The sequence below is a fragment of the Mytilus trossulus genome, chromosome 9, assembly GCF_036588685.1.
Source record: "Mytilus trossulus isolate FHL-02 chromosome 9, PNRI_Mtr1.1.1.hap1, whole genome shotgun sequence".
Classification (NCBI taxonomy): Eukaryota; Metazoa; Mollusca; class Bivalvia; order Mytilida; family Mytilidae; genus Mytilus; species Mytilus trossulus.
In genome coordinates, this window is record NC_086381.1 from 63,538,870 (window position 1) to 63,563,391 (window position 24,522).

At 31.2% G+C, this 24,522-nt stretch overlaps 2 protein-coding genes across 2 annotated transcripts in view; one reads left to right on the plus strand and one right to left on the minus strand.

The window, feature by feature from the left end:
- Positions 1-16,113, minus strand: part of LOC134683224 (U5 small nuclear ribonucleoprotein TSSC4-like) — a 35,766-nt gene extending 19,653 nt beyond the window's left edge. Inside the window, exon 1 of the mRNA XM_063542392.1 lies at positions 16,092-16,113. The gene's annotated coding sequence lies outside the window, so the exon portion shown is untranslated. The remainder of the gene's footprint in view (positions 1-16,091) is intronic.
- The window catches only part of LOC134683223 (actin-like protein 6B), a 37,468-nt gene extending 14,614 nt beyond the window's left edge, over positions 1-22,854 (plus strand). Inside the window, exons 10-14 of the mRNA XM_063542388.1 lie at positions 182-296; positions 1,190-1,273; positions 2,744-2,839; positions 21,165-21,254; positions 22,571-22,854. Coding sequence (XP_063398458.1) covers positions 182-296; positions 1,190-1,273; positions 2,744-2,839; positions 21,165-21,254; positions 22,571-22,651 — 466 coding nt within the window. The 3' untranslated portion in view covers positions 22,652-22,854. The remainder of the gene's footprint in view (positions 1-181; positions 297-1,189; positions 1,274-2,743; positions 2,840-21,164; positions 21,255-22,570) is intronic.
- The last annotated feature ends 1,668 nt before the right edge of the window (positions 22,855-24,522 follow it).

Sequence of the window (24,522 nt, forward strand, 5' to 3'; positions counted from 1 at the left end):
GTGTACAAACCATTAATTTCTTATTGAGGACCTTTCAATTAAAACTTCAAAGTGTCCTTGACCTTTCACTTAAAACTTCAAATTTTTCTAGGGTAGACCTTTAATTATTAAAATCAAATTTGAACTCCTGGACTTCTGACAGGAATTCACATCTTTTCAATATATATTATTTGTTTTTCAGTTCAGCAGAAACCATGCCAAATATACATTATGAATTCCCTAATGGTTATAATCAAGATTTTGGATTTGAAAAGTATAAAGTTTGTGAGGGTTTGTTTGATCCCTCTGTGATAAAGGTAAGTAACTCTTACAATAAAAACTCTGCTGGTGGTAAGGTGTGTTTGAATCCAATTTTAACGGACTATGACTGCCAGTTTTCTGTAGTGCACTCTAGGTACACTGGTTTCCTCCTAATATAATAACTCGTAGTCATGATACACTCAAGGTTACTGAAATTGGTGTTAAACCGTAACAATCAATCAACCATGAAAAATCAAATGATCACAATTTAACGAATCACAGAAATGCCTAAACTCAACTTACATGTAAGCAATATTTTGAAGGTTGTGGTATATTATCAGTTTGGTCAAATCAACTTGATGGACGGTTATAAAATAATAAAAGGAATAAGGACTAGAAGTTGCTTTAATGCCAAAAATAAAAGGAATTGTAAACACGTGCATCTAAAAAATATGCAGACATCCTTTCATATTTTGTTAATATTGGTTGGAAAGGTTATCTGCAGGACATCCATTTATATTTTCTTTTATTAACAATCAAATGCAAGTAGATATTATTGTCTACCAATATTCAATCCATTAAAAACATGCAAAGGAAGATAAAACATAAAACTTGAAAAATTTCTTGAACTCCGATGAAGCCAAACCAGGACCATTGGCCATAAAACTTTACTCACAATTTATGCTGGAAACACTAAAGCAAGGGATTTTATTTGTTTATTTCAGAGCCTGAATACAAAAATGATACTCACCCAGGCTTTGTGTCATTAAACTTAGGAGTACCATGATGATTATCTTACTCAGACTCAGACCGATCGAAATCCTGTATTTGTTCTTTAGGGCCGGTTGTTTCATGTATTTTGAGTTTAAGTAAGATAATGTTTTTGAAATTTTAATGTTTGCAAGACTTGGTGTTTGTCCCCTTATAATAATTTTGATAATTTTTGCAGGATTTACCTAGTGGGAATTCAATGTTAAGTGTTGGACATGTAGTGACCACTAGTGTAGGAATGTGTGATATTGACATTCGACCTGTAAGTATTGAAATTTGAACTGTAAATTATAATCTGTTGATATAAACATACAAACATAAGTACAAATGTACTAGCTTGAAACTGTAAGAAACAGAAGACTTTAGATTTAAGGCAGGGTATATCTATAAAACCTTTAAATGTTATCTTTAATTTTATGCATTTTATTGTTTGCAAATACCCCCAAAAAAATCGGGCGATATCTTTTTGCGCCAAAAAGTAACTCATTTGCGCCACAACTTAATTGCGCCAATACTTCTTTTGCGCCACCTAATTTTCAAAACTATAGGTATCATTTGCGCCAATAAAATAATCATCTAATTGCGCTAATTTTATTTTTTTTAATTTATATTTAACAACTAAATGATTGACTTCCCTCCTCCTTTATCCAGGCTTGGGACCAGCAGTTATCCGCAGTTCTCAAAATTTGACGTTCTAATTTCTTGACATTTGTTTCATGAATATGATATAATTTTCTATTCAAAATAATTGTACACGATTCATCTGTGAATAACGTAGGACAACACGACTGAACTGTACATCTCCACTTTATTTCTCCAGTTTTCTTTACAAATGCCTGACGGAATTTATGTTCTACAACAATGATGACCGGTTTTCCTCTATCAGACTCTATTTTCTTCAATTATTAGACGTCTTGACTCTTATAATTACTAAACAATTTATTTTTTGTGAGTTTTCTTAAATTTAATGAGTGTTCTGTTAAATCTTAAGTGGGAAGGTTAATTATAGTACATGTATGATATAGGTAAAACATGAACAGGTATGATATAGGTAAAAATATATTAACAGGTAAATGTGGCGCTATTTCATTTCATTTATTGGCGCAATTAATACCATCAAAATAAAAGAGGGTGGCGCAATTAATACCTTTTCAAAACTGCAATTGGCGCAAATTGATTCTGCCCAAAAAATCATTAAAATATCAAAAAACTATTTTAGTGTTTTTTTGTTTTTTTAAAACCAAACAGCTTTTAAATTTATACTCCATCACCAGCCAAATATGCTCCTAAATACAGAAAACCTTAATATTATTATTTTTGTATTGCGCTGCATTTGATAAGCTCAATAGCAAAAGAATTCTGCTCTCAGCCTATAAATTTGTAAGACTCATTAATTCTTATGAATATTTTACAGTGTATATGCTTTTGACCAAATGAATATTTAGTTTTCCAGAATTATGTTTATTGAGTTTTTCCAGAATTATATTTATTGAGTATTACAAAGTAGACTTATTGTTTAAAATATTGTGAATATGTAAATATTTATGAAGAATGAACAGATTTTTTTTTAATATCAGGTTTAAAAAAATGTTTTGATGGATATGAAAAACAAAAAATAATTAAATTACAAAAAAAATAAGATCTGAACACAGTTATCTCCCTTTTGGATGAAAAATTATTTCCCTTTGAGTGTTTGGAGAAATATAAAATTTTTGATTTTTTTTTCTTTCAGAGTTTATACAGTAGTGTGATAGTGACTGGAGGGAACACATTATTACAGGGATTTACTGATAGGTTAAACAGAGACTTAAGTACTAAGACACCTCCTGTAAGTAGCTATATTTAACTGTAGTAGAGACTTACTATTTAACTACAAATCCCTGTACTAACTGTGCAAGGGCAAGTCAAGATCATTAAAAACTCCCATCATCAGCAAATCCCTTATTTGTTAATCTGCTATTTCACATATATAGTGGGACTGCTGCAACAAGTTTTTTTTTTTTAAAGATTATTCAAATTTTGGCAACATTTTTGGCCCCTCCAACCTCTTCCCCATGATATTTTTGAACATCACAGTATTTCTTTACTCCTCTGCCCCTAAAACCAATTAAAAAATTGCAAAGCTCAAAGTCTGATTTTTGTTGAGCCTTTGACTTCAGTCAAAAGCGAGACATAGCGATCCTACATTGCGTCGGCGCGTCCACAAATATTCACTTTGTGGTTAAAGTTTTTGAAATTTTAATAATTTTCTTAAACTATACTGGATTTCTACCAAACTTGGAAAGAAGCTTTTTTATGATCTTAAGATAGTATCCAGAAGTAAATTTTGTAATATTAAAATGCCATTTTTTCTGTATTTTACTTATAAATGGACTTAGTTTTTCTAACGGGGAACAACACATTCACTCTGTGGTTAAAGTTTTTGAAATTTGAATAACTTTCTTAAACTATACTGGATTTGTACCAGACTTGGCCAGAAGCTTTTTTATGATCATAAGTAGTATCCAGAAGTAAATTTTGTAAAAATAAAATTCCATATTTTTGGCATTTTCCTTTTAAATGGACTTAGTTTTTCTGCCAGGAAGCAACACATTCAATCTGTGGTTAAGTTTTTATAAATTTTTAATAACTTTCTTATACTACTTTGAATTTGTACCAAACATGGACAGAAGCTTGCTTATGATTAAAAGGATGTAGAAGGAAAATTGTTAAAATTTTGTACCTGTATATCTGTATGTTACTTATAAATGGACTTTTCTTCCAGTCAACATTACATACAGTCTGCAGTTAAAGTTTTTAAAACATTTATAAGTTTCATAAACTATCCTGGATTTTTACCAAACTTAGACAGAAGCTTCTCACAATCAAAAGATAGTATCAAGATGAATAATTTTATTGGTTTTTTTTCCTCATTTTTGTTAGGCCTGCAATTTACAGCAAAAGTAGGCGACACTGGGTTGAACCCTTACAATTTTTTTTTATTATTATAAAAAATGAAGTTTGGTATTCCAAAGCCATTAAAATGTATTGAAATTATTTTTAATAAGGCCATACAAAAACGTATGTGTGTTTACTGTACCACTGCCTACCCCAATTTTTATCCCCTACCCGTTTGCCATTTTTATTAAACACTGTTAAACTCACAATGTTGCTCCCATAGACTCAATGTAAAAATTAAAAAAATCCCTGTTTTTCAGCATGTGACAGTAAACACATTTTTTGGGGGCCTAAGTGTAATGCAGAATTGTATGTCTCAGAATGTATTAATTACAATGAAGGAGCAACCACGTTCATGTGGTCAATAGATTTATGTAAATACTGACCATAGGAATATTTTTTGAAAATTGTATTATTATAAAGCAGTCAGTTGGTCTTTGTGTTGGTGGAATTGTTCACAATTTTCATGTCAAAGCCTTTTAGAGTCAACTATATTGTATGGGTTATTGAAATTGTTGAAGTCAGTACAGTGGTCTATAATTGCCTTTATCCATTTCATTTAACGCTAGTGGATAGTTTTGCAGTTATACTATGTCTCATTTTATATTAGTTTTAAGATAAAGTAGAATGACAACTTTTCATATACTAGGTAGGTACAAAAAATGTTATCTTTTTCAATTTTGGTAAGGTTTTGTGTAGTGTGTTGGGAATGGGATTTTTATTGACAATATTCCTGATATTTTTACCTCCAATTATTTACATATTTCAAGCTGAAAATCTTTACCTATTCCAGAGCTCGGGACACACCTTATAACCTTGTATATAGGAAGCCTCGATCTCCATAGATTTATTCACATGATCATGTATTCAATTTTGAAGACATCTTAATATTGATGATGAGAGTTTACATAAGGCACTAACTATTTTATGATACAACTACAGTTTTAATTAACTTAGTTGTCCATTTTTTCTTGTACTTCATATGATTAAGTGGAGTTTACTGAGAGAAAAAAAGCATCAATTTGTTTTCAGCCATTAAATTTGAAATACCTCACTAACCTTTGAAAATCCTGTGAACCAAAGAATTGATTTTATTTTGTTAAGAATATTAGAGGAAACATCCATCCTTTCATTCATCTATTTGTATAAGAGTTAAAATATGAAATTTTGAAATTACAGTGTTGGAAGGGGAGATAATCATATTTTACAATTATTTTTTTAAGTTGTTTGTAATTTTTCAATCAGATTTGTCTCCCTTATAGTTATACTTTATTTATTTTCCAGATACATTTTTTTATTTAAAAACTGAATATAAACCTCAATTGATGAAATTTTTACCCCAAAACTTAACTCAAAAGTCTTAAACTTCCCCTCCTCTCTTTTACTTTCACCACAAAAAGTCTATGAAAAACATTAGTTTGATACTCTGTGGTGGTTTACATTTTTTTTAGTTATCTAATACAAAATTAGATACAGGTATTGTATAAATCTAACATGGATTTGTAATCACTAGATTTCTATGTGTGAATGTCGAACATTTCATTGTCTATAATCTACAAAGAAGAAGGGAGGACTTCGGATGTGATCTGCCTTTTGAACACGATGTCTCATTAATATGTTCTCCCCATTTCCATTCTCAATTTATTAAAACCCAAACAATGGTCAAAACTGTGAACAAGACTTCAATTGAAATATAAACCAATATATACATGTATTTAAAAATGGAAAAAGATTTTGAACCCTGTAATTTGGACGAGGTTGATAAGGCATTCTGAAGTTATTGCTATTAAGCTTTTATTTTACAATTTTTTTTTTTTATTGAATTGATTAAGGCATATTTTTTTACTATTATAATGAGACCCCCCTTAAAATGTTTAATATACCTCTCAAAGTTTTGGGCCATTTTCACAAAAAATCTATGAAAATATATTTTTTGAAAAACAGTTTGCCATTAAGGCTAATTTTGTAAACATCAAATTCTGGAAATGAGATTAGACTATTTCTGTACTCTAGCTATTCTTTGGATTTCTTACTCATCAAATAAGCATGTAAATTCAAAACAATTTAAACGTGCATGTATCCCCACATATTTCAGAAATGGTCCATTAATCATGATTAACATCACGCCATTCTTACATCATCAGTTTCATTAGCAAATAAAACAAAGCATGCATCTTTTAATTGCACAAAAAATGACGGAAGCAAACGATGTTAAAACTGTACTCTTACTTAAGGTTGAAATTGAAAATAGATCAGCATTCTCTTTGTGCATGTACCTGTATTGGGTTTTTTTGAGAAAATTTGGCGAGTAAAAATATTTGTAGTGCATGAAAATATTTTTAGAACTTTAGAACTTTTAGTTTTAAAATTTCTATGAAACAGAAGCTGTGAGGTTCACATGTGACTTTGTGCACTCAGTGATTACAGTACTTTTTCTTAAAAACAGTCATCATTTTAATGGTTTCAATGACAATAGTAAGTAATTTTTACAAATAAGCTAGACTATGCTGAATAACACGTCTCACATTAACTTTTTCAAAATTAAATGCTTCCATTTAGGGCATTTTTGAGACAATGGCATCTTTCAAAGAAGTGAAAAAAGGACATGGTGCATTTATTAAGACATAAAAAGGGCAAGGTGTCATTTAAAAATGGCATGGTGTCTATCCATGCTAAACATGCTTGGGGGGAAACACTAGAAAGTGTTGAAAACCAATCAACCTGTCTGAAAAGAGGAAAACAGTTAGGAATTTAAGCATAGGTTTGTTAATGCTCATGTGATTTAAATAAAGAAATAAGATGATGGACTTAGGTCATCGTAGGTAAAGGGGGGTGCTCAGTATTGTCAATCAGGGTATATTGATGCCCTCATAGGTGTATTTTATACATACAATATGGCTGGATAAAAAGTCTTGTTATTTTGTTTCAATTATAGCAATAAACGAGCTTAAGCTGGTACCAAACAACTTGATTAAAATTAAAATTAATTAAGCTCATTTAATTTATAAAATCTTGACAAAATATAGAAATATACCCTTTAACAAAAATATAGAAATTTCAAAAAACATGAACCCCCAAACTTTATTTGAAAAGTCTGTGAATATAAAGCAGTTTGACAAACTCTAGAAATTTAACAATAGCACAAGGTGGTACCTTACACTACAGGGAGATAACTCTGCAAAATCAGCTAAAAGTTTTAATCACCTTGTATTGTTAAGGAAATATTAGTTTCTCAGTGTCAGATAAAAAGTAGTGTTTGTCAACCTGCCATATATACAACCATTTTTTTCCCCAGAATGTTTTCCCCCAAAAGTGAGAGTTAGTTAAGTTTTTTTCAAATTTTTATATTTTTTTTATTTTATCAAAATTTTATGAAAATTAACGAGCCAAAATATTTTTTGTCACCCTTTTGTTCCACCTTAAAAAAATTCTCAAACCCTTTCCAGACCCTCTCCTATATCCATACTCCCACTTCTTTTAAACCTATAAAGCAATCTTAATGTAAAGTGAAACTTATTAGTCTTTGGGTTACTAGGTCAAAAGGTTAAAGGGTGCAACAGTACAAAAATGTCTGGTTACTTAAATAATTTATTAGGTGCATTATGAACCTTATGCAGTACCACATCTTCACTAGCCAAGGGTTACAATCCATTCCCCTTCTCTTACTAAATACGATGTAGGTGCCAATACAGTTCTAATTAATTATTTACCAAAATAATATCTCCATGAAAAGATACTATCATTTAAATTATTGTTGGAGTCTCTCTCAAATTGTTCTGGGTGAGAAAAAGGGGGAGGGTCTCGATTTCTGTATTTTTTCTATTTTTAGGCCATGTTTTCTCTATTTTTATTGTTTTGTCAATTATTCTCTTTTCTTCATATTACATTCCATATGTCTCTTTTCTCTATTTTTTTTTAGCTCCATTTAAGGTGTTAGACCTTGGTTCAGGGAGATAACTCTTTAAATCAGTTATGTGTTTGTAAAAGTCAAGTTTCATCAACGTATTTTAAGCATTTAACTGAAACAGATTGAAAATAATCTATGTAACATAGAAGCTTAGAATATACTTATGAAAATGGTTGACACAAACGTACTGATGATTTTAAGAGTTATTTCCCTTAACCTAGGTCTACCTCCTTAATTTGCAGACCCTTGCCTTCATTCATATTTTACTACATGATATAGCAGTTAACTTTAAGTAACACACCTCTCAGTAGTGAATTAAAAAAAAAAGGAAACTTTTCAAATATAAAATTAAAAAAAGGTAAATTGGTTTTAAAAAATCTTGTTCCTGCATGGTATGGAATTTTAATTAGAATTGAAAAAAATGAATGTTTGTCCAAAGACAAATACCCCATGCCATATCACAAAAGATAAATGGTCTGTAACTTACATAATGGAGGTATTTTCACATACTGTACAGGTAATTGGGTGTGTATAGTAAGATAAATTATACCAGACTAAAGGAATGAAAATTGATATATATGTCTTAATTAGTAAGAATTTGGTGTAAGACAGTGTGGAGTCATTGTGAAATTATGTGAAATTACATAAAATTACCAAAAAAATCCAAGTTAAATTAGGGACGGAGGATTGAATTGAATTACGCAGGTTGAACTTTCTTTTGGAAAATTTGTCTGGGGTTAAGATCAATTCAAATTCTTGTAAAACATTTGTAAATTGTTCTCCTTTGATGTTTGAATTTGATAACTAAAATCAAAGAAAAGTCTGCACACCTAGATAATTGTTATATATTAGTTATTATGTATATTGCCAAACAACTTCTGTGCTATCAAATGTACTTAAATTATTAAATTACAATTTTCAAATTGATAAAAGAGGCCGCAGAAAAGGGCTTGTGTTCTGAAATTTGAACTAGATGAACTTTCCTTTACAATTTTCAAGTTGTTATTATTAACCAACTAAGTATTTATTTATGAATTGAAGTATTGACTTGTAAATAGTTGATCTTGTTGAAATTCAATATTTCAAATTTCAAATTGAAATTTAAAATTCAAATGTGAATGTAAAAGTTGTTAAATGGCAAACAAGCTTTTTATTTCTGAAACCTGTAAAGTGATACTTTGTAGAGATTAATCAAGTTCAAAGTTCAAGGTCACAATACAGTAGGAAACAGCTTATACAAGTTTTACAATCATACTGTGCTTGTTATTTTATATGACAGCAAAATTTTTTTGGGATCATATAATGGTAATTGATGTCTTCATATCTGTATAATGGTAATTGATGTCTTCATATCTGTGTACTGGTAATTGATGTCTTCATATCTGTGTACTGGTAATTGATGTCTTCATATCTGTGTACTGGTAATTGATGTCTTCATATCTGTGTACTGGTAATTGATGTCTTCATATCTGTGTACTGGTAATTGATGTCTTCATATCTGTATACTGGTAATTGATGTCTTCATATCTGTGTACTGGTAATTGATGTCTTCATATCTGTGTACTGGTAATTGATGTCTTCATATCTGTATAATGGTAATTGATGTCTTCATATCTGTGTAATGGTAATTGATGTCTTCATATCTGTATAATGGTAATTGATGTCTTCATATCTGTGTACTGGTAATTGATGTCTTCATATCTGTGTACTGGTAATTGATGTCTTCATATCTGTATAATGGTAATTGATGTCTTCATATCTGTATAATGGTAATTGATGTCTTCATATCTGTATAATGGTAATTGATGTCTTCATATCTGTGTACTGGTAATTGATGTCTTCATATCTGTGTACTGGTAATTGATGTCTTCATATCTGTATAATGGTAATTGATGTCTTCATATCTGTATAATGGTAATTGATGTCTTCATATCTGTATAATGGTAATTGATGTCTTCATATCTGTATAATGGTAATTGATGTCTTCATATCTGTGTACTGGTAATTGATGTCTTCATATCTGTATAATGGTAATTGATGTCTTCATATCTGTGTACTGGTAATTGATGTCTTCATATCTGTGTACTGGTAATTGATGTCTTCATATCTGTGTACTGGTAATTGATGTCTTCATATCTGTGTAATGGTAATTGATGTCTTCATATCTGTATAATGGTAATTGATGTCTTCATATCTGTGTACTGGTAATTGATGTCTTCATATCTGTGTACTGGTAATTGATGTCTTCATATCTGTATAATGGTAATTGATGTCTTCATATCTGTATAATGGTAATTGATGTCTTCATATCTGTGTACTGGTAATTGATGTCTTCATATCTGTGTACTGGTAATTGATGTCTTCATATCTGTGTACTGGTAATTGATGTCTTCATATCTGTGTACTGGTAATTGATGTCTTCATATCTGTGTACTGGTAATTGATGTCTTCATATCTGTGTACTGGTAATTGATGTCTTCATATCTGTGTACTGGTAATTGATGTCTTCATATCTGTATAATGGTAATTGATGTCTTCATATCTGTGTACTGGTAATTGATGTCTTCATATCTGTGTACTGGTAATTGATGTCTTCATATCTGTGTCTTCATATCTGTATAATGGTAATTGATGTCTTCATATCTGTATAATGGTAATTGATGTCTTCATATCTGTTTAATGGCAATTGATGTCTTCATATCTGTATAATGGTGATTGATGTCTTCATATCTGTATAATGGTAATTGATGTCTTCATATCTGTATAATGGTAATTGATGTCTTCATATCTGTGTACTGGTAATTGATGTCTTCATATCTGTATAATGGTAATTGATGTCTTCATATCTGTGTAATGGTAATTGATGTCTTCATATCTGTATAATGGTAATTGATGTCTTCATATCTGTGTACTGGTAATTGATGTCTTCATATCTGTATAATGGTAATTGATGTCTTCATATCTGTATAATGGTAATTGATGTCTTCATATCTGTGTACTGGTAATTGATGTCTTCATATCTGTGTACTGGTAATTGATGTCTTCATATCTGTGTACCATATCTGTGTACTGGTAATTGATGTCTTCATATCTGTATAATGGTAATTGATGTCTTCATATCTGTGTACTGGTAATTGATGTCTTCATATCTGTGTACTGGTAATTGATGTCTTCATATCTGTGTACTGGTAATTGATGTCTTCATATCTGTGTACTGGTAATTGATGTCTTCATATCTGTGTACTGGTAATTGATGTCTTCATATCTGTGTACTGGTAATTGATGTCTTCATATCTGTGTACTGGTAATTGATGTCTTCATATCTGTATAATGGTAATTGATGTCTTCATATCTGTATAATGGTAATTGATGTCTTCATATCTGTATAATGGTAATTGATGTCTTCATATCTGTATAATGGTAATTGATGTCTTCATATCTGTATAATGGTAATTGATGTCTTCATATCTGTATACTGGTAATTGATGTCTTCATATCTGTGTACTGGTAATTGATGTCTTCATATCTGTGTACTGGTAATTGATGTCTTCATATCTGTGTACTGGTAATTGATGTCTTCATATCTGTGTACTGGTAATTGATGTCTTCATATCTGTGTACTGGTAATTGATGTCTTCATATCTGTATACTGGTAATTGATGTCTTCATATCTGTATACTGGTAATTGATGTCTTCATATCTGTATACTGGTAATTGATGTCTTCATATCTGTATACTGGTAATTGATGTCTTCATATCTGTGTACTGGTAATTGATGTCTTCATATCTGTGTACTGGTAATTGATGTCTTCATATCTGTGTACTGGTAATTGATGTCTTCATATCTGTGTACTGGTAATTGATGTCTTCATATCTGTATACTGGTAATTGATGTCTTCATATCTGTATACTGGTAATTGATGTCTTCATATCTGTATACTGGTAATTGATGTCTTCATATCTGTGTACTGGTAATTGATGTCTTCATATCTGTGTACTGGTAATTGATGTCTTCATATCTGTATACTGGTAATTGATGTCTTCATATCTGTGTACTGGTAATTGATGTCTTCATATCTGTGTACTGGTAATTGATGTCTTCATATCTGTGTACTGGTAATTGATGTCTTCATATCTGTGTACTGGTAATTGATGTCTTCATATCTGTGTACTGGTAATTGATGTCTTCATATCTGTATACTGGTAATTGATGTCTTCATATCTGTGTACTGGTAATTGATGTCTTCATATCTGTGTACTGGTAATTGATGTCTTCATATCTGTGTACTGGTAATTGATGTCTTCATATCTGTGTACTGGTAATTGATGTCTTCATATCTGTGTACTGGTAATTGATGTCTTCATATCTGTGTACTGGTAATTGATGTCTTCATATCTGTATACTGGTAATTGATGTCTTCATATCTGTATACTGGTAATTGATGTCTTCATATCTGTATACTGGTAATTGATGTCTTCATATCTGTATACTGGTAATTGATGTCTTCATATCTGTGTACTGGTAATTGATGTCTTCATATCTGTGTACTGGTAATTGATGTCTTCATATCTGTGTACTGGTAATTGATGTCTTCATATCTGTGTACTGGTAATTGATGTCTTCATATCTGTATACTGGTAATTGATGTCTTCATATCTGTATACTGGTAATTGATGTCTTCATATCTGTGTACTGGTAATTGATGTCTTCATATCTGTATAATGGCAATTGATGTCTTCATATCTGTATAATGGCAATTGATGTCTTCATATCTGTGTAATGGCAATTGATGTCTTCATATCTGTATACTGGTAATTGATGTCTTCATATCTGTGTACTGGTAATTGATGTCTTCATATCTGTGTACTGGTAATTGATGTCTTCATATCTGTGTACTGGTAATTGATGTCTTCATATCTGTGTAATGGTAATTGATGTCTTCATATCTGTATAATGGTAATTGATGTCTTCATATCTGTATAATGGTAATTGATGTCTTCATATCTGTGTACTGGTAATTGATGTCTTCATATCTGTGTACTGGTAATTGATGTCTTCATATCTGTGTACTGGTAATTGATGTCTTCATATCTGTATAATGGTAATTGATGTCTTCATATCTGTATACTGGTAATTGATGTCTTCATATCTGTATACTGGTAATTGATGTCTTCATATCTGTGTACTGGTAATTGATGTCTTCATATCTGTGTACTGGTAATTGATGTCTTCATATCTGTGTACTGGTAATTGATGTCTTCATATCTGTGTACTGGTAATTGATGTCTTCATATCTGTGTACTGGTAATTGATGTCTTCATATCTGTGTACTGGTAATTGATGTCTTCATATCTGTGTACTGGTAATTGATGTCTTCATATCTGTGTAATGGTAATTGATGTCTTCATATCTGTATAATGGTAATTGATGTCTTCATATCTGTGTACTGGTAATTGATGTCTTCATATCTGTATAATGGTAATTGATGTCTTCATATCTGTATAATGGTAATTGATGTCTTCATATCTGTGTACTGGTAATTGATGTCTTCATATCTGTGTACTGGTAATTGATGTCTTCATATCTGTGTAATGGTAATTGATGTCTTCATATCTGTGTACTGGTAATTGATGTCTTCATATCTGTGTACTGGTAATTGATGTCTTCATATCTGTATAATGGTAATTGATGTCTTCATATCTGTGTACTGGTAATTGATGTCTTCATATCTGTGTACTGGTAATTGATGTCTTCATATCTGTGTACTGGTAATTGATGTCTTCATATCTGTGTAATGGTAATCTTCATATCTGTATAATGGTAATTGATGTCTTCATATCTGTATAATGGTAATTGATGTCTTCATATCTGTATAATGGTAATTGATGTCTTCATATCTGTGTACTGGTAATTGATGTCTTCATATCTGTATAATGGTAATTGATGTCTTCATATCTGTATAATGGTAATTGATGTCTTCATATCTGTGTACTGGTAATTGATGTCTTCATATCTGTGTAATGGTAATCTTCATATCTGTGTAATGGTAATTGATGTCTTCATATCTGTGTACTGGTAATTGATGTCTTCATATCTGTATAATGGTAATTGATGTCTTCATATCTGTGTACTGGTAATTGATGTCTTCATATCTGTATAATGGTAATTGATGTCTTCATATCTGTGTACTGGTAATTGATGTCTTCATATCTGTGTACTGGTAATTGATGTCTTCATATCTGTATAATGGTAATTGATGTCTTCATATCTGTGTACTGGTAATTGATGTCTTCATATCTGTGTACTGGTAATTGATGTCTTCATATCTGTATAATGGTAATTGATGTCTTCATATCTGTGTACTGGTAATTGATGTCTTCATATCTGTGTACTGGTAATTGATGTCTTCATATCTGTATAATGGTAATTGATGTCTTCATATCTGTGTACTGGTAATTGATGTCTTCATATCTGTATAATGGTAATTGATGTCTTCATATCTGTGTAATGGTAATTGATGTCTTCATATCTGTATAATGGTAATTGATGTCTTCATATCTGTATAATGGTAATTGATGTCTTCATATCTGTGTACTGGTAATTGATGTCTTCATATCTGTATAATGGTAATTGATGTCTTCATATCTGTGTACTGGTAATTGATGTCTTCATATCTGTATAATGGTAATTGATGTCTTCATATCTGTATAATGGTAATTGATGTCTTCATATCTGTGTACTGGTAATTGATGTCTTCATATCTGTGTACTGGTAATTGATGTCTTCATATCTGTATAATGGTAATTGATGTCTTCATATCTGTATAATGGTAATTGATGTCTTCATATCTGTGTACTGGTAATTGATGTCTTCATATCTGTGTAATGGTAATCTTCATATCTGTGTAATGGTAATTGCACGGGGGGGGTCTCTTCCTATATAAAGGTATATACATATGTGCCGCTGGAATGGGTCCCTTTTTTGATCCGTCAAATATATCAATGGGGTGCAATTTTGATGTATAATAAGATTGTGTATGCATATAGGTACTATTTGAGCTGATAAATATATGAATGGGTTATGATTTCGCTGTGAAATATATGTATAGGTAGGGATTTCACAATCATTCAATATATTAATGGGGGGTGTTTTTAAAATCCCAGCTGCACACCTGTACCCAAAATCCCATGTTGAGACCCCCCCGTGGGTAATTGATGTCTTCATATCTGTGTCGTCCGAAGACATTTTGGTTTACAGACAATAACTGTAGTTTATTAAGTGAATGGATCTCTATGATTTTTTTTAAAAAGGTTCAAAACCACAAATGAATGTTGGGATTGATTTTGGGGATGATGGTCCCAACTGTTTAGGAATTAGGGACCCGAAAGGGGCCCAAAACAATCATTTTTCTAGTTTTAGGATTATTATAACTTGTGTAAAAGTATTTTGATTTCTCTGAAATTGTATCACAATGTTTAATACCACAAGTAGAAGGTTGGGATTCATATTAGGGGTTATGGGGCTAACAGTATAGGATTAAAGGGCCTACAAGGGGCCAAAAATAACAATGTTTGTAGTATGCAGACAATAACTCTTTTTAAAGTGTATGGATCCCATCTGACATTGACTTTCATGGTCCACTGAACATAGAATATCATAGTGCAGTGTTTCTATGGATATATACATTCTTGTTAAGCATTAAGCCATCCCAATTTTTTTCACATGCGCTACATGTAAATATGCACTTTTAGGGAATTAGGCCCATTGTTTCAAAAATGCTAGACCTGCCCCTGAAAGTTGTTGGAACAAGACTACTGTAAAACTAGACCAACTTGTATTTGCGGATACTTTATTTCGTTTTTATCCTTTTCTAGTCTTCTTCGCAGTGATTTAATTTCACTTTTTCTGATTTATTTGATGAAGCTAGATAAGGAAAGATCTAAGTTTAACATCTTGGCGACAATTTAATTTTGCGTTATTTTCCTACGTGAAAATCGCGAAGATAATTTGGTCACGAATTTAAGTTGGTTTACAGTATCCAGACCAATACCAAAGTCATACTATGATAACAGATTTACATCGTTTTGTTAAAGGCTGCATCTGTTGTTTTCTTTGTATACAAATGAGGCAAAACTGTGTTGAACGTTCAAGTACAAAAACACTCAAAATAAAACACATGGCTTTAAAAGATGAAAAAAAAAAATATCCCCTTGTTGACCCTCACAATAGACCTACCTGATACAAATTAAATTACAGGCAAGACATCCTAAACATGTGCAAGCTAAAAACATTTTCAAATAATAAATTGCTTCAATTAGAGAATGGCTTGGATTTATTCCAAGCTCTATAATGCAACATGTAATCTGCCTGCATGTTTTATTGCCGATTTATTTAGTGATAATCATTCATTTTACGGCAGAAGATCTGGCATAATGCATGTAGTCATTTTTCCGTAAAAAATATACTTTTATCAACCACAAATATTTTCTGTGGTATTTAATAAAAATACCTGATTGTAGTTTTTTTGATTGAGTAATATTTTAAAAGAGATAATGTGAATTTTTGTGGATTTGGTTTATTAATGAAAAGTTTAGTTAGGTTTAATGCATGATTGATATGTAAAAACTTACCAAGTGAGAAAAAGACCAAGTGCATTCTCACTAAACAAATCTACCTGTAAAAACCTAAAGTTTTAAGGTATAATGGATTTGATGATCACAATGTTGTTAATAGAATGATACTCAAACTAACATGACTAAAGATATCTTATGAATCTCAACTCAGTCATTACATTTGATGCATGAGTACATGCACATTTTCAAAAAAATTTTTTTTTTACTGTTCACCATTATTTCCGTCTTCTGTGTCAGCGTTATGTAAAATTATTAACATTTTTAACAAGAAATGAAAACTTGGAAATACATGAATGATAAAAAATTGATTTAGTAAAAAGCAAAATTTTCAATTCGCAAAAAAAAAAATTCATTCATCAGAAAAAAAATGTAAATACATGTATATGTATTTGAAAAATTACATCAAATGGTTGGAACAATTCTTAGCCAAATACTCTCCTGTATTTCTATAACAAATTCTGTAATGAAATATATTTCATATTCAGTTAAGTAGCATCTGCCTTAGGTAAAGTGTTTAGAGACACAAATGAATTAAACAATTGAGTAATCTTTTATCACAAACAATAAATATGCAGTAGTATAGCCTTTCCTGGGAAAAATTTGGTTGATGATATAGGGAATCATTGAAGCATGACTGGTGTGGCACCCCCCCCCCCCCCCCCCCCCCCTCTTAGGAAAAGTTCTGGATCTGCCACTACCATCTCTGACAGAATATCAAAGCCAAATACTAAATTTTGCAATGAAATATATTTCGTTTTCGGTGCAATTAAACAATTAAGTATTCTTTTATCTCATGCACTAAAAACAAAGGATTGATGTAGTTTTTCGTCAAAATAAACATTTCTTTGATTTACATAGGGTTTGGTATTCTTTATAGCTGTAGTCTGTGATGTTTTAAAAGTTTTGAAATATTAAAATGAATTTGAATTATCTATCTGCCTCTTCTTAAGCAGTTTAATGTGCACATCTGCATATCATAATATATTATTTGAAGAGTGATGATTTTTAATGTGAATGAAAAGTATGTTCATAATACAAAAATAGCATAATTATATTGATATATGATGTTTATGATTGATGTGTATAATTCAAAAAGTATATTTATTTTTATCAATGGTTTGACTTGGTGAATTGATCTGATTTAAGAAATATTTTTATTATTTACACTAGAAATTTTTCATGCGTCAACTTTCAACTTTCAAGTAATAAATTCTATTTTGTTTAATAAATAATTCTAAAAATATAAACCTATAGTTTGAGTGGATTCAAAAATTACTCTGTTGAACCTGGTAAATTCATCTGAATCGAAATTGTTGATCTTGACCTCTACCTTAAAATTTTATGTATTGGTCATCCTACCTAACAAGTGCTTGTTATGCCAGAAGACACATACATAGAGCAAGGACTAAAGGTTCTCTGTTCTGTGCTCAGGTCAAAAGTGACACAATGTATGAATAGTTCAGCTCTACATTTTTTTCTGAAAAATCAAAGTATTGGTCTGACCTCTGGTCAAAAGTGACAAACGTCAGATTCTGTAAACAGCAAAGTATTGGTGGTCTGTTAAAATGGATAGTTTCAATTTGTTTCAAAAGTCTGATAATGTTTTATTAATTTGATGTAATTAGCCGATATATTGAATGTCGGTGTGTAGGTCAGGGTTATCAATTTATGAAATTATAAAAGTAATAAACCTTGTAACATGTGTAATATCTTATGTTTTTGTTAATATTTATTTTTGGCCATGATACATGTTTAGCTTTTCCTCTTCTTTCTTTCTATTGTGAGGGTCTGGATGGGTTTACAGATTCAAAAACAATGGCCAACAAAAATAATGAATATTAAAAAATGAGATGAGATATAAAAAATAAGTAGAAAATAATTGGATGCAAAATTATAAAAAAAAAAAGGTTAATAAAAGCCCTAGGTGATACAATACTGGTGTTAGTGATTGTCTTCTACTAACGGACATGGGAATCTTGGTGAAAAATTAAATGTTTGACAGAGGTCACCTCACCTGATATATCAGGAGCAGATCCAGCCATATAAAAAAGGGGGTGTTCCCAACACAGGATAAACATTTGGGCGGGGGTTCGAACCATATGTTCCAATTCAAATGCATTGATCGTCCAATAAAAAGGGGGGTTCCAAACATAGGTCACTATTCAAATGCATTGATTGTCCAAAAAAAAGGGGGTTGCTGGGGGGTTTCCAACCCCTGGAACCCCCTCTCTGGATCGGTCACTGTATATTGATTCATTGATACTCTATAGTGATTGAATATATTTATTTTTCGAATAAAAGACAGATTTGTGATTACTTCAAAGTGACCATAATAACCTATGAACAACTGTCTACATATTTTAAAGGTGAGACATTTTTGAGTGTCCACACCTGTAATCAAAATTATTGAACAAAAATTTAAAAACTATCCTTTTAAAATGTACATACTGAGATTACAGTGATTAATTAGGAAACATGTATTAGTTGTTTATAAACTTGTGAAAATTAGTGTTAAGATGTTTTGATATGATAAATAAGTCATTATAGAACAAATATTGATACATGGCCTCAGCTGTCTAAGTGTCTTGTGAAGGGAACATGACAAAGAAATGAAATTAGCTGCATGACTAACTGAAATTGTCTTTCAAATTGTTACAATGAGGGGGGATAGGACCTTTATCAGGACTCCGGGATCAGGTGTTTTTAAGCTCAAGAGTTCGGGATTGACTCTTTCGGAATCCGGGAATCGTTTTTTTTCGGATTTTGGGACGTCGGGATATACTTTATTTAAATTCGAGACCTCGGTATTTCGTTTTTTTTAAGTCCGGGATTTCCGGATAAGGACCCTTCCTATCCCCCCTCTACAATGATGCACTGACTTAAAATTTTCTTATAATTTTTCAAGAAAGAACAATGATTGATCAAAAGGAAATTACATCTTTAAGGATGTACATAGATGAGGTTTTGGACTTTTTGTCAGATGTTCAGACTCCTGTGTTTTTTTCCTACAATACAGGTTAAAATATTTTGCCTCGTTACATAACACCCAATTTTCTTTTCATAGAAGACTTCAATACCCTAGCTATAAAAGGTCATTTATTAAAACTTGTGTAGACTTTAGATTTATTTTTCTTTTGATTTGAGTCCCAAATACCAATGCAAATATAAGGTTAAAGTCAAAATCAGTCTTTTCCTGTCACTTGAAGAAGAAAAAAACGTCTCCAAAAATTAGCTCCATAACCTATCAATGTTCTTAGCTTTGTTCCTCAACTAAAAAGTAAAATAACAAAAAACTGAACCCAGAGGAAAATCAATTTGGAAAGTCCATAATCACATGGCAAAATCAAATAACAAATAATAATAATACTCTTCTGACTTATACTATCAAATTTTTATTTCTAGATTTGTTTAATTTCACCCAAGTACATCCTTAAGCCAACTATTGAGACTTTTAAACATTGTTACATAAGAGTATACAAAGTCTGGATATATACGTGATGTTGTAGATTTGCCAAATTGAAACAGACAACAGATATATTTTATGATTGAAATGGAATAAGTAAAGCAGAAATGGATCACATGTGGATTTCACTGATTTTGAAATATTGCAGAAAGTCCTGCCAAAATACTCTGTCAGATTTGAAAGATTTAAACTAATTATTCTCTCGGAGATTCATGAACTCTTATTTATAAAAAGAAACACAGAGATAGTTTTTTTGCCTGGTTGTTGCACTTGAGAGCTTATTTTTTTTGTTGGTTTTCCATTTTGTTATTTATAAAACTTTGCTTGATGTTTTTTTCTTTGTGAAGAATGTGATATTTTTGTCTTGAATGAAGTACATGTTTATCATAGATTGAATGGGCGTATAATGTTAATTGAGGAGAGCTTCAATATTTAAGAATTCAAATTCGTAAAGTTTTATATACATGCATGAATATAATGATACAAATAATCAAAAAAACAATTGCTTTCCAATATTTTATTGAAGCTTTATACTAAGGTCCTTGCACTCAGTTTTCTTTACAGTAATTATAAAATATGTTCGGAGAAAATGTTTTGTTGTTATAAGAAGTTTTCAGGTATTTTCACTAAAGGAACTGCTTACGGGAATACCCTTCCAGAGCATCAGCTGAGATTATGGTTTTTGGTGGTGTTTTTGGGGTTTACTTTTGGGGTTTTCTATGTTGTGTTTCTTGAACTATTGTTTATCTTTTTGTTTTTGCATAACTTCACATCAGTTCTCTCTCTCTCTCTTTTGACGATCACTTTAGTATGTTACAACACTCCAGGGGTGGATCCAGCCATTTAAAAAGGGGGGTTCCTAACCCAGGACAAACAGGGGTTCCAACTACATGTCTCCATTCAAATGCATTGATCGTCAAAAAAGGGGGGGGGTCCAACCCCAGAACCCCCCTCTGGATCCGAGCCTGCCACTCTGTCAAGATTTAACCATAGTCGCAAAATTGGTGAAATTTTACCCTTTTGTGAAAGATTCCAGTACTGAACTACAAAAAAATTGACCCTTTTGTTCCAACATATTTAAAAACCTTTTATAGTATCTACTGAACTTTTGAAGCTTTTAGTGTTCCTGATAAATGAAACTAAAACAGGGACTTTGGACGCATGAAATTTTGTAAAGTGTTATTTTCATTGTTTAACCTTCTTTTCTTTTAGAGCATGAGATTGAAAATAATATCAGGAACAACCGGCAGTGCAGAAAGAAGATTCAGTAGCTGGATTGGAGGATCAATTCTGGCTTCTCTTGTAAGTATTACCTCCCTTTTATTTATAGAGTTATTTCCCCTTAATGGGATTGGAATCTGAAATAACCTGTTGCTTTTTCTTTTTTTTCTTTTTTATACAAAATGCCAAGACCGAATGTGATAATTAGAAGGTCCAACCATATGTCCCTATTCAAATGCACTAATTCTCAAAAAAGGGGTGTTCCTCCCCCCTCCCCCATACATTTTTATCACCTGAAGAAGATATTTTCTGTCTTTCTATAATAATAGAGGGTCTGAGACCACAGTTATTTGGTAGTTCATTTCTTTGAGAGGATAAATGAAAATTAAAAAAATTCCCACCTGCGCTTTCTCAATGAAATCTTTACAGTGTGTATACCTTTGGGACAAAAAACTTCATTGGCTGGAGCTCAAAATATGGACAATTTTATGTTTAGGGCGTCTTGAAATCTTTTGACAGCTTCCGAAGTGATAATTTTTAACATTTTTCACCTCAACCAAATCACTACTTTCCTTTAAAACTAAAAAGTCTGGACACATGTGTAATTTCACCCCCTTTCTTGCAATTTGAGGCATTAAACATACAGAAATAAATTTGGAAGGGGTATTTAAAATTAATGGCAAGTAACCCACTGTAAACACTAGGGACTATTTCGTGAACAACAAAAATCAAGGGACGACAATTGTGGTCTCAGACCAGAGGATGATTAGTTCCCTAGTCACTCACATTTTACTGATGAGATTCAGCAATTTACTGTTAATACATAAATGAATGCACTAATCTTAACAATGTGACAAGATAAATATCATAATAATGATAACATGTGCATTTTAAACTTTTTTGTAATTTCTATTGCAACAGCAATTAATCATACATTATCATCAGTTGTCAGAATTAACCAAAAATTTCCATATATTTTAGTTATTCCAGATTTAATCTGGAATAACTAAAATATATGGAAATTTTTGGTTAATTCTTAATAACATGAAACACCCCATTGATTTGATAAATGTTATTTAGCTTTCTAGCTTGGATATTCGACAACCAACATGACCAATATAACATGAAATTTGATAAAAACCATACAATATATAAAAAAGAAGATGTGGTATGATTGCCAATGAGACAACTATCCACAAAAGACCAAAATGATACAAACATTAACAACTATAGGTCACTGTATGGCCTTCAACAATGAGCAAAACCCATACTGCATAGTCAGCTATAAAAGGCCACGATAAGACAATGTAAAACAATTCAAACGAGAAAACTGACGGCCTTATTTATGTAAAAAAATGAACAAAAAAGTCAGTAAAAGATTATTTGTACTTTTGCAGGGTTCCTTCCAACAAATGTGGATTTCAAAGCAGGAATTTGAAGAAGGCGGTAAATCATGTGTCGAGAGAAAATGTCCATGAAGAATTTAGCTGAATACCAGCATGTGTTCACATAAACTATAGCATTGTCAGAAAGTTCCATGTGACATAATAGATGGTGCTATTATATGACAAACTAGATCTGTAATGCATTCAAGATAATGTTTGTTAAATTTGATGAAGAAAAGTTTGTAAATATTATTGTTTTGTATCCAAATAAATGTCAATAAAATGAGACAGATAGAGCAGTTTCTAATTTTGAAGCCACTGCCACAGCAGAAGGGGATGTTGAAGTTATACCCTTGTCCATCTGGCTACACAGCTACTTTTGCATAGGTACTATTTCTGTAATAAAAATATGTAGTACTGGAAATTTACTTGTAATATTCAGTACTATTTTGTTACTTTAAAATTGTTGTAATATTTAGGTACCTGTATTTTACAGTACTTAATTTGTACTTGAAATTTAGGTACTACAGATTTTTGGTTACTACCATTACATTTTCAGCATTTTGAAAGTTTTTCTATTTCAAATCTCTTAAAATTATGATTTTCAAACTTGGAATATTGTATTATTTCTGTACCAAAATATTTAATAGAAATCAAGTACTGTAAAATTCAAGTACCTAAATATTACAATAATTTGAAAGTAAAGAAATAGTACTAAATATTACAAGTAAATTTCCAGTACTACAGATTTTTAGTACAGAAATAGTACCTATGCAAAAGTAGCTTTGTACCCTCCTGTGTGTTCCAAAATTAGTTTCATTTCTCTAACTTTAGTTTGCCTCAACCAAATATAATACTTAATGCTTATTATCAAGAAGCACAGTTCAATTTTAATTTGGGTGGCATCACTTTTACTGCTTTGAGTTATGCCCCTTTACAATGTAATATGCAAGCATGGCATTATCTGTATCACATGAACATATTGCCACTTTATTTTGTATTCCTATTTCTTTGTACTTAAGATGGTACCCAACACTTTCACTAAAATTAATTTGGCTAGTTTAATTTTCATAAAATTATGTCAAAGTATTTACTTTGACCCTTTAACAAAAATATAAAAAAATTAAAAATTACACTGGTTATATAGCAGTTTGACAAACACCAATTTGAACATTAAGAAGCTTAATTAAAACATTAGCTGACTTTACAGAGTTATCTCCCTGTTAGTGTTAGGTACCACCTTAAAATATGCAATTTAAAATAGATTAAACACAAAAGTGGTCTCCTGGTAGGGTGCTTGCCTTGAGTTCAGGAGTTTGTTGATTCACGGCGTTGTCAGTTTATTTTTTATCTATGAGTTTGACTGTCCCTCTGGTATCTTTCGCTCCTTTTTTGCAAATAGGTCACAGCACTATATGAATTTTAGTGCAACCACATATACAATGCATTGGTATAATAAATGTCAACGTCTCGGTGGTCTACTTTAGTTGTATTATCCTCGCTTCGAGTGCTGATGGTCTTGAGTTCGATCACCAGCTAAGTCAAACGAGCCTTTTGCTGCTTTGTCGCGTAACCGCATGAGGAATTAATTGAAAGATCATAAACATGAGTATAGGATAGCATGATTTGAATGTGCTGGTTAAGTTCTTTGACCTTGCGGTCGATTTGAAAACGTTTATGATGTTTAAAATAATTGCCCTTTTCTTACTTGTGTTTCCGATACCTATTACATCGTTATTTTAAAGTTGAGTGTTTTCCTGTACTTTTTAATATGACCTATGATTGCTTCTATTAATATTTATTTAAACATACAACTGTATATATGAAGCAAATATAAAGGAAAAAGTATTTAAAATAACATTGTTACCAGTTTATTTGCAAGAGACATGGAGGGACTGTTGAGGTGCCTATTAAAAAATTATGTATGTTACAATGTTACTTTTACAAAACATCGGCACATAAGT